Below are 11,560 nucleotides of genomic sequence, written 5' to 3' on the forward strand. Positions count from 1 at the left end.
TACCACTGGCAGGTGCTACAAAGTTGAGCTAAAGGATACTGACTGCTCAGCAGTACCCTGCCAGTGGTAATTCCACATTTGTGTAATAATTTGACTTATTTTGGCTTCTTCCACTAGGCTATAAACCCATCCTACCTCGTTAATGTATTCCCAACACCTGGCAATGAAAGTCAAGTAGGCGCTTAATCATTTTTCAATGAATATGTTATACTGCAAAAGTATATTCTAGACTGAACCAATTTATTTAACTGCTATCTTGTTTCACTGTTATCTCCTGGTCTCCCCGGATGTGCTTACAACAGCAGTCTATGCTATGAAGGATGGCTTTATCCAGGCCCAGAGCTTTCCCTTCAAACAGCGAGATGGCAGTCTTCCTGGACATCAGTGCAGTGAGGGCGTCCTCGGAATCGTTGCCAGCCATCAGGCCATCTCCCTGTGAGGACCCCAAATCTACTTCTTGGGAATGGAGTCTTTCTGGAAGATCAGAGGACTGGCCACGAAGATCCCCTTCAAATCCAATAGGTTTGGATGCAGACTTTCGGTCAGCAGTAGCTTTTGCAGACTTTAAATCAAAAGGACAATCAAGTAGGTGGTATTACTACAACAGAACACTGTTGATGTTGTCTAGCTAGATCCCTCCCTACCCTACTACTATGCACTAATATAAAACAAAAGTCACGCAGCAATACAACAACTGCCCAGCACCCATTCCCAGGTAACAGAAATGAGAGACGGTGCACAGATGAAGATGCTCTGACCATTCCAAAGCAGGGTAGCTGCCGGTAGGCAGGGTGGCTCTCAGAACCGTATCATCACTGGTTAGATTTTAAAACTGAAAAACCAGTGCAGACAGACTTTCTTCCCGTGGCCTGAATTTTTAAATGGAGTATTCCAGTGGGATTCATGGGCCACGACTGTTAAGGAATTCTTACTTTCAGATCCTATCAGTCCACCTCATGTTTGCCTCTGGGGAGGAACAAAGCCTAGAAAATCTAGTCTCCATCATGAGCTGGTGCTGTTTCATTAGCAGACAAGACCTTTAATTTGTGTCCCCGTACCAGACATCGTATTATGGGGATCTGCTTTCAACAAAGGAATTCAGCTCTTTGGCTATGCCATGCATCTTTCACAAAATTAAACAACAGGTGAGATTTTAATGAAAATACTGCTGAAAAAATATTCCGAAGTAAATAATGTAAGTAAATGATACACACCAAAAGGAAAGTGTCATTAACTTTTAAATGTATGGACTAGCATTCAGAAAATTAATGTTTGCTGAATAATCTGTCTTCCAGATTTTAAACTCAGACTTCAGTTGATCTACAATTCTAAAAGCTGTATCAGTGTTATTATGCTGGAAGATAGAACTGATTACAGTGGCCTATTAACGCTGGACAAATTTCTCCTTCATGGACAAAACTCTCTCTTCTCCTACCAGAATTGCTACGGACCTGTTCTTGTTTGCTCTGTGTGGCCAGCAGGTAATGTTCATCGTGAGGATCCTCAGGATCGCCCTGAGATCTGTGCTGCAAAGTCGTCATTTTCTGTCCAACAATTCCAAAAGTTGCGGGGTAAAACAAAGCCATTGGAGCCTGTACATGGAAGGAAAAGAGTGATCAACAAAAGATACTGCCTCCTGAAAAAAACTGATCCACTAAACGCTGTTCTTCTAAAAACAAAACTAGCAGATCAAATTCTCTTAAGTTAGACTAGGCAATCCTGTCTTTTGGAAGTGGCATTATTTCTCTGGTGTACCATAGGCCAGAAAACTCACTCATCATCCAACTAGATGGGTAATATGACACCATATGAGAGAAATCTCAAAACAAATATAAAGTACTTCATAATCTACTTCATAATTTCCTAAAAAGAATGCTACCTTTCTCTCTAATTAACAACTCCTCATATAGGGGCTAACTAGAAAGATGTTTTTCAGATCCATTCTATACCAGTGGCTTAAATGTTGGTTTAGTGGATAATATACAATCAGTTGACATTCTGATCTCACAATGTTTCCAGCAAGTGCATATTCTCTCAGTGTGACTGAACCTGGGTAACTTTCTTTCTACCCATGGAAACAGACACTTATAAGTTACCTGGAGTTTTTCATCTCCTAATCGAAACTGGTAAAGCAGGGCAGGAGAATCAGGATGTCGAATCTGAAACTCATGGTCCTGAAGCCCAGAGATGTCCTGATTCCAGGAAAAGATGCTGTCAGTGAATCAGTAAGAATGCATGTAAACTCTTCAAATTATGCTTCAGCCTCGCCTTCATCTAAGTATCACCTATAAAAAGGACAACCTACAGCTTTGTACCACTCTCACTATAACTTAATAAAACAGGAATCCGGCTGTACTTTGTTCCTCTATTTAAAATTTCTGGAATTTCTACTGTTTGCATTATTCATTTTCTCCATTATCAATATACATTAGTACAAACAATGACCCAAATCAATAAGCAAATTCCCTCAGTAACTGGGAAATTTAAATTTACAGTATTTTTGTTTCCCCAATTTTTTAAAATTTAGATTACCTGAAAAAAGTAAAAACAAGTCTCAAACAAAAAAAGGATACCAATCCATATATAGCAATGATTAAACATTGTTTGCAATATTAGGAAAGTGCTTCAAATTATAACATTTAATAAAATGTCTGTACTTACATATTTACCTACTATCCTCCTTACACCTAAAGGTTTATCTTCATCTTTTATCAAGATGAGACAGAGAAATTTGCTAAACTCTGTTTCCTAAAAAAATTAAACTGTTTTCCAGAGCCTGAGACACACCCTCACTGCTCGGACCTTAGCAAAAAAACCCAAAAAACTCTCACTCCTTAAGGGCTTTCTCCTCAAGGCTTTATCTTGGGTTGAAAAAGGTAGTATAATGCTGATACTTTTTTATTTATTTTTTTTGAGATGGAGTCTCGCTTTGTCGCCCAGGCTGGAGTGCAGTGGCGCAATCTCAGCTTACTGTAAGCTCCACCTCCCGGGTTCACGCCATTCTCCTGCCTCAGTCTCCTGAGTAGCTGGGACTACAGGCGCCCGCCACCACGCCTGGCTAATTTTTTGTATTTTTAGTAGAGACGGGGTTTCACCGTGTTAGCCAGGATGGTTTCGATCTCCTGACCTCGTGATCCGCCTGCCCTGGCCTCCCAAAGTGCTGGGATTACAGGTGTGAGCCACCATGCCCAGCCAATGCTGTTACATTTTTAAGTATCTTTTAAATCTCTTAACTTTTTCCTAGAAACAAAAATAATCAGCAATATTGATTCTGCTCCCACCTGATCTAAATGACAAAAAGTTTCTTTAAGGTGTTGCAGAAGAAGACAATCCATTTTATTTGTTAACTGGCATTCTCTGTAAGGGAACCCAGCTCGCTGCATTAGCCAGTAAAAACATCTTGACACATCAGATCCTCCATATGCCAGACAAAGCCTAAAGTTAAGAGAAAAGGGTAGATGGTTAATCTGTTGGTTAAGAAGGTGCAAAAGGTGTTTGAAGAAATCCATTAAAGGCCAGGCATGGTGGTTCCTGCCTGTAATCCCAGCACTTTGGGAGGCCGACATGGGCAGATCACTTGAGGCCAGGAGTTCAAGACCAGATGGTCAATATGGCGAAACCCTGTCTCTACTAAAAATACAAAAATTAGCCAGGCATGATAATGCACACCTGTAATCCCAGCTACACGGGAGGCTGAGGCACAAGAATTGCTTGAACTCGGGAGGCGGAGGTTGCAGTGAGCCAAGAGATCACGCCACTGCACTCCAGCCTGGATGACAGAGTGAAATTCTACCTAAAAAAAACCACAAAAAACAAACAAACAAAAATGTCCATTAAACACAGTGATATATAGAAGTTTCAAGAAATATATGTTGAATGGACAGAATGAATGGATGGAAGGGAGAAAAGGAACTTTAGCAAAAACCAGTGGGGGACACCTAACATAGTCATGATGTTTGAAAATGTATCTGAGAAACCCAATACTCACTATTAAATCCAGCTCACTTCCCAGTCAATATGTGTTTATCATATGACAGTTGTTTGGTGGTCTACACTCACTAGCATATAAGGCAGCAATGACAATACAAGACAAACTTATGGGAGAACAGCTTAGAGAAAGCTGTCTACTCACTGAAGGTTTCTACAATTTGGGGAGACAGCTGCTATATTATTTTATTGGTAGGAAACCTGGGTCCAGCATTTTCCCCACACTTTGAGAACCAGTGGCACTGGATATTCTAACAACGGATGAGCCAAAATAACTCAAAATGGATTTTAGAATGTACTAGAACTTGGGGTGGGAGGCAGCAGATGACCCTTTCTCATGGACAATTTAAGCCCTCTTTTAAAGACTCAAACTACCTAATGTGGAGGACAGGAAGAATGAAAGCATCCTGAGGGGCAGCAAGAAGCCATCTCTGGAGCACAAAATGCTTCAGAGAGCCCACACCTGCATTACCTGAGTGTGCTCACATATGTCAGGCTTGCCTGAAGAAGGACAAGCTGCAAATCTGGTCCTGACAGTTATTTTCTTTACCTGTCTATCAATATAAAGTTACTCACCCACAGAACACCACTATGACAAAAAAAATGCAGATATTCAAAACACTAGCCAGATAATTCAGATTGAAAAAGCCGATTTCCTCCTACATGACTTGCCTAAATAAAGCTCTGCTATAAGGGTGTGATTAGTAGCTCTATGCCAAACCACAGCTAAAGACATGAAGCTACTACCCGTTTACATTTCCTCTATGGGAAAGCACATAAAACATAACAGGACTTTCAGGGGCTGCTAATGTAAATCCATATTAAGAAGTTCCAATGGGAAGGGTAAAATCATTCGTTTTCACCTTGCTGGAATTTGCACTTCCATAATCTTGCTGGTTTCCTATGCAGACTTTTGAATATACGGTTATCTTATAATTTTTAACCTGTGATTTTTTATTATTTACAGTTGAACACATTATGAGGGAAGAGGGAACAGGGAATGCCACCTTCCAAGTTCCTCACCGAGTATTCCGATGAGACACCCCATCCTCCACACAGCATACGCTTGTCTTCTGGTCCCCAACGTCTACAATACACGTGCTGCTTAAGCCACTGCCATAGGTGGCACACACAGACTCCTGATGGACCACGATCCCTGGGGAAAAAAAAAAGGCAGAGTAGTGATCAGCTGTACAGCAGTCAAGATCCCAAAACAGATAATCAACTGAAGTGGGGAGCCTAGGGACTTCTGGGCAGGGTATCTGAGGAACACTGATCCTTTCAGAATAAGCATTTAAGTAAGTCGGGCGCGGTGGCTCACGCCTGTCATCCCAACACTTTGGGAGGCTGAGGCAGGTGGATCACGAGGTCAGGAGATCGAGACCATCCTGGCTAACACAGTGAAACCCCATCTCTACTAAAAAATACAAAAAATTAGCCGGGTGTGGTGGCGGGCACCTGTAGTCCCAGCTAATCAGGAGGCTGAGGCAGGAGAATGGCGTGAACCCGGGAGGCAGAGCTTGCAGTGAGCCAAGATAGCGCCACTGCACTCCAGCCTGGGCGACAGAGCGAGACTCCGTCTCAAAATCAATCAATCAATCAATCAATCAATCAATCAATCAGTAAATTAGATTAACTCTCATTAAAGAAAGAAAATTCCATTTAAAATAGGTTTCACTGGGATACCAGACATACCTGAAAAGCCCATCTTCATTAGTATCATATTCACTAGTTCCTTCACATGCTGTTTATTATAGATATCAGGAATTAACAAGATACATCTATAATACTAAAAAGAAGAACAAAGATAAAAGGGTTAACACTCAAGTCTCGTCAGGTCAAATTCACTACTTCTTTTTAGAGAGACTTCCCTTAAAGGAGTAGCAGCTACGGTTACACACCCAGAATAAAAGCTCAAACCTCTGTATTATCCTTTGGGTTTTATAAAGAAATAAAAAATGCTCAAGTGTTTTTTTTCCTTGAAATTATTAAAAACTTGTAAAATGAAAAATAAGACAACTGATGTGTCAGTAAGGTCCAAAGAGAAGACAAAAATAAGCAAGCTTGCTGATTTGAGTAACAGAGACACCAAAGAAACAGAGAAAGAATAAAAAGCACTAGAAGGGAATTAACTGAAGAAGAAAAGACATCCTCATGCCACTAAGATCCTCACCCTGAAGGCCAAGAATGCATCAAGAAGGACACTATATTACAAACAACTTGGTAATGTGTACTTTCATTGACCAAGAATCTTAAAAACAATCCAAATTAACTGAGAATTTTAACTCACCTTTAAATCTTTCAGTGGGATTTCCAAGTATTTTTGTATCGCATGAGACCATATTACTTCAATATCTGCCAGAACAGCTGTAAGAGAGCCCCCAGGGCCTGGATGAATATTTAACTGACCTCTTCTGATAGGCCAGTGAATATTGTAACAGTCCAGTGGATTAACATACAAGGCCTAGAAAAGGAGGAGGGAGATGAGTACTTTGTTAATACTTTTCTCTAAAGGTTTTCTAGATTCATATCCAAAAATCTAACTAACGTTTGCTGAATGTGAGAAATGCTGAGTGATGTAGGAGTCGGTGGGACTATCTGGTACTCAAAGTAGGGTTATAGAGCGCTAGGAAATGACTAGGACTCAGTAGCAACGTAAGTGAATTTTAGGAGGAGGATCAGGTTCCCCTTCTTCCATTCTTATTGTAAAGAAGTTTCTTACCTCTTCTCCTACTAAATACTCAGGGTGATGAGATGTGTTTGTCCACTTATTTCCCGAACAGTGATCTAAAATTGCAGGTCGCATCTGCTTATTGTAGGAGCGTGCCTGAAAAGAAAAACCATCAGAAAATTATCTCAATTTATTCAAGGCGGGGGCAACATTAAGGGTCTCCTTTTCTTTTCTCTCCCACACTACATACATTGGCAAATTTTAATCACAAATATTTGGCAAAATATTGACTGGTTGCAAATAGATTCTCTTGTCCTTTTTACAATCTTGGGGTTTTTCCCCCAATTTTAACACCTAGGCTGTGATTCACAGCCAGTCCAAAATTAACACTAAACTCTGCTTAAAGCTGAATTCAAATTTATATGTAATACAGACTCATGTCCATTCCTATCATATTGGTTTATCATATGAAATTGAAGAATGTAGTAAGAACAGTTTCGCACCAAGATCCTGGAATCACACCTTCTCAGGTAAAGTATAAACTTCCACCAACTTGCCTAACCCCACCTCATAGATTATGTGGCTTGCCTAAGCATTTGTAACACTGACTCGGGTGTTCTGTAAGTAGTTATAGGGGGTTTTCTTCCTTTATAAGGAACTCCCATCTTGTATTTGCATAGTGATACAGGAAGAACATGTGAATGGTATTATGATACAAATAGTGGTGATAAAAGAATAAATCTGAAGAGTTGATCGAACCTGTTCAGGGGACACAGGAATGCGTCTTGTACCATTGGACATCTTTTTAGACCATATTGCTTGATCCACCATTTTAAGGCCATTTTGTCTTTGTTCATTACTTTCCGGTTTCTGGGGTAAAAAATGAAAGATGAGCAGTACAAAGGATTTAATGAGAAGAGAAAGCAATTCAAAAACTACTAATTTAATCCAATCTTTGGAAATGCTCCTTTATCAACAAGTAGCATTTCCTTAATCTTTATCACATGTACTACTCTTAAGAATTCCCTCCAGCCTGGGCAACATGGCAAAACACCATCTCTACAAAAAATACAAGAAATTAGCTGGGTGTGGTGGCACAGGCCTGTGGTCCCAGCTACTTGGGAGACTAAGGCGGGAGGATTGCTTGAGCCCAGAAGGTGGAGGGTGCAATGAGCCGAGGTCGCACCACTGCACTCCAGCCTGAAGAACAGAGCAAGACCCTGTCTCAAGACAAGAAAAAAAGAATCCCCAGGAATCTTTTATAAGTCAAAAGCAGCCCTCGCTATAAAACAACTATATGCTAAATTTTCAAGTGATTTTTCATAAAATTTCTCACAGCACTAATCAAAGCATACCTACTTCATGTTTACAAAGTACTTCAGAAACTCTTCCATACAATTATATAATTCTTACGTTGACAATTTTGACAACGTCACATTCCTTCATATGTTGATCAGCAAGTGTTCTCATTATTATAAAGAGAATGTCCATAAATATCTTTACAGAAATGTTTTTTGATTTTTATTTCTTAAACGTATTCCCTAAAGTAGAATTACAACATCCAAAGATAAATAATGAAGTGCAGACTCTTATATCAGCAAGTTATATTTAAACTTACAACTGGACTTACATAGAATCTGCTAGTTACACTAAAAAATGGAACCCTAAGGCCTACTATCAGAATTAAAGAAACTTTACATTCCCAAAACTATCCTTGACTTAAAACTTCAAAGTAAACTGTGGATTATGATGTAATATATAGATTTATCACTGATCACAAAGAATTTTCCTGATAATCACCATCTGTAACATAGGATTCTTACTGCAAGAAAAAATTTTTTTTGCCTTGAAATTATGGTTAATCTAAGACCATAAGTGCTTATTGTAACAATCTAATTTGCTAATGGATTAAAATAGTATCTCTTTCAAATACTTACAGTTTAAATATGGCTTAACCAGTAAGTTTAAGCCTGTTAACAAGGACCTGAATGTATCACTTTAAGTGAGTGATGATTCTGTGTCTTCCATTATAGAACACCTTCATCAACACTCAATTCACCCTGAAAAACTTTTGTTTTAGCTAATTCTTTACATCTCAAATCACTAGCTCTGATGAAAAATGAGTGACATTATTATTTTAAAACACAGCAAAGCTATGAAGATGTTTCTTTAAGATTCTGGTGTACTTAAGTGTCTAAGCCCTCCCAGGGAAACAACCTTAGGCTTTCTCTCCAGGTCATTTTTGACTTACATTTAGTCCCTCCCTTAGAAGCCAACTGTCCTTGTATAGGGGCTGCCCTTGTTGTTTGTGTCTTCGCGCAATGACATGAGGAATGCTGGCAGGAAGAGTGTCTGTGGCTCGACCAATCCTTAAAGTTGTTGAACCTGGATGTACGACAATGATGAAGTTGCTCTGGATTTGCTGCAGATATAAAACATAGATGTGTGACCTTTGTAAATAATATGCTGGTAACAAAGTTAAACAACATACACCTAACAAGCTAAACTAAGAAGCTGACTCAAAGATATCAAAATAATTCAGTCAAGAGAGTTCTTTGAGAAGTATCCAATTACTGCTCTCTACCTAAACACAAACTTATTGTTTATTATGTTCCCTTGATGTGAGTCATAATACATAGCTCAACAAATATTTGTTTAAATGAATGAAACAAAAATTATCCACCACAAATTAACATACAGTTCCTGAGCATTTATGTGACTGAAGAAACATTGCTATAGAGTCCGGGCCCAGGCTCTGAATTCACAGATCTGTCTGCAAATTCAGACTGCCACTTCTTGCTCTGAATGAAGTTCCCACAGTTCACCAGTTACTGTGAGGATTAAATGAATTATACATGTAACTCAGAGCTGGGCCACCGGAAGCATTCGAGGAACGTTGTCTTTTACCATAGTAAGGCCTTTCAACGTGATCCACTGCCTTCACAAGAAGTCAGACTCTGTGGCTTACATGACCCTCATGATATGGTCCCCGCTAAGATCCCTTCCTTAACTCCAGACATCCTAATCTACTGGCTGGGCCTCCAACACTTCACACTCTCTGTTGGCACAAGTCTCTTCCACATTGTTCTTCCCTGAGATTCCCTCCTCCCTCTGGTTAGCTCCCAATCACCTTCAGGACTCTAAACAGATGTCACCTCACCTCCTTTGAAGAAACCCTCCCTGACTGTCGGGGATGGAGGAGGTACTTGCTTGAGTGCCCAATACTGCCCTCTGCACAAGCCCATTCCATGCCATGCTCTGATACCTGCTGTCCTGTCTCCAAGTGTGAGCTCTCCCCTCCTAATCAACCCCCCCCCCCCCAAGAGTGGGAGAATCCTAGAGGGAAGCATCTGGCAAGGCCCTTATAGACCATCCAGTCAGCCTTCTCAACTAGCTGGATGGAGAAACCAGGCCTGTGCAACAGTAATGGCCACTCTGGGCTTACCGTGTGCCAGACACTGTCATAGTAGTGATAGCTAACTAGTAGCTGCCCTATGTGAGCACTTATGTGAATTGTACACTGCCTGTGCCCGTTTTCCTACATGAATGCTGTTTCAGTTACTGATCAGTAAGGTTTTGTGTGCGTGCATACGTCTAAGGTCCTTTGCCAGGCATGCTACTGCAAATAATTTTTTCTGGTTAGTTAAGTTAGGTCTAATCGTGTTGTTTTTGATACACAAGCTCTTAATATATATTTAGACAAATGTCCATCATTTCCTTGCTTGAAATGACTTCCATTATCTGAGATTTCTTAACAAAGGTACAGACTGACGCTCCCAGTGAGCCAGCCTGGTGTTAAACTCTATCTGCCACCATTTAACCCTCATGGCAACCTGCGAGGCGGCTGGTATCACCGTGGTCGTTTTATGGTCGGGAAGCTGAGGCCACAGCCCGGGCGGCAGGGCACACAGCCAGCCGGTAGGGCGTGCGGGAGGACGGGGCTGTGTCCCTGCGGGAGCTCGGCCTGGCTCCTGGCGCTCCGCGCCTCCTAGCCCTCGGCATCTCGGCGCGCCACGACCCGGAAAGGAACGACCACTTCCGCACTCCCCACCAGGGGTTGGGGCCTGCAGGGAGGACTCGAAGCCTCCCGCCGCCTCCCGCCCCCTGCCCGGCAGCGGAGGACCCAAGCAAGGGCAAAGGGTTCTAACCCAGACCGGCCCCGAGCCGCACCTCCTGCAGCGACTCCGGCACCAGCGCGGGCACGATGGGCCGCTTCACGCCGCGCTGCTCCTTCTCCTTCTCGCCGCCCTTCTCCTTCCCGTTCTCCGCGTCACCCTTCTCAGCCTGGGTCATCGTGGCCGCCAACACCCACCAACCTCTCGCCTCAGCTCCGCAGGCACGACTGCCGGGACGGAAGGGCCACCGCGCAGACGCACTGCCGGCCGCCCACAGTCAAGATGGCCGCCGCGGAGTCGTCCCAGAGGGCTCCGAAAAGGCGGGGGCGGGGCTGCCCGGCGCTGGGGCTGGGGGCGGGGTGTCCTTGTGGATTGAATGGGTGGGTGTTATTGTGATTAGTCCTGACTGTGTAGGGTGCCAGCAACATAGTACACATAGCTTCTTGAGCGCCTAGTGGGGGTCGGCTGATAACCCGCAACTTATTTCGTCCTCACAGACGTCTCTTCCCCTGGCTTCCCAGATACTGTGTGTACTCTTAATTTTTCTCATATGTCCTCATGTTCAGTCCAGCCTCTGATGTTGGGGTTAGGTCTTTTCCAGACACACTCCTTGGGTGACTATCCAGTTTCCTGGCTTTAACAATGAATACGACTCCCAAATATATATATCCAGGCTGAATCTCTCACAGAGATTCGGATTGATAACCAGTGCCTACTTGGTCTCTCCATCTGGATTGCCTACAAGGCACTGCAAACTTAAATATGTTCAAAATGTAACTCTTGATTC

The 11,560-nt window shown here is 42.1% G+C and overlaps 1 protein-coding gene across 3 annotated transcripts in view; it reads right to left on the reverse strand.

Moving 5' to 3' along the window:
• ACTR8 (actin related protein 8) overlaps window positions 1–11,057 on the reverse strand; it is a 23,833-nt gene extending 12,776 nt beyond the window's left edge. The window contains exons 1-11 of one of the 3 annotated variants that reach the window (XM_010376181.2): window positions 10,829–11,057; window positions 8,910–9,080; window positions 7,418–7,528; window positions 6,710–6,814; window positions 6,278–6,451; window positions 5,683–5,776; window positions 5,011–5,143; window positions 3,282–3,435; window positions 2,097–2,192; window positions 1,452–1,592; window positions 298–562 (exon numbers count right to left, since the gene is read on the reverse strand). In XM_010376181.2, the coding sequence (XP_010374483.1) occupies window positions 298–562; window positions 1,452–1,592; window positions 2,097–2,192; window positions 3,282–3,435; window positions 5,011–5,143; window positions 5,683–5,776; window positions 6,278–6,451; window positions 6,710–6,814; window positions 7,418–7,528; window positions 8,910–9,080; window positions 10,829–10,951 (1,567 nt within the window). In that variant the 5' untranslated portion in view covers window positions 10,952–11,057. Of the gene's footprint in view, window positions 1–297; window positions 563–1,451; window positions 1,593–2,096; window positions 2,212–3,281; window positions 3,436–5,010; window positions 5,144–5,682; window positions 5,777–6,277; window positions 6,452–6,709; window positions 6,815–7,417; window positions 7,529–8,909; window positions 9,081–10,828 lie in introns of all 3 variants that reach the window. The other 2 variants (XM_010376184.2, XM_030925641.1) reach the window with 2 other exon arrangements.
• Window positions 11,058–11,560: the final 503 nt, after the last annotated feature.

This window comes from Rhinopithecus roxellana, chromosome 1, assembly GCF_007565055.1.
Source record: "Rhinopithecus roxellana isolate Shanxi Qingling chromosome 1, ASM756505v1, whole genome shotgun sequence".
Lineage (NCBI taxonomy): Eukaryota > Metazoa > Chordata > Mammalia > Primates > Cercopithecidae > Rhinopithecus > Rhinopithecus roxellana.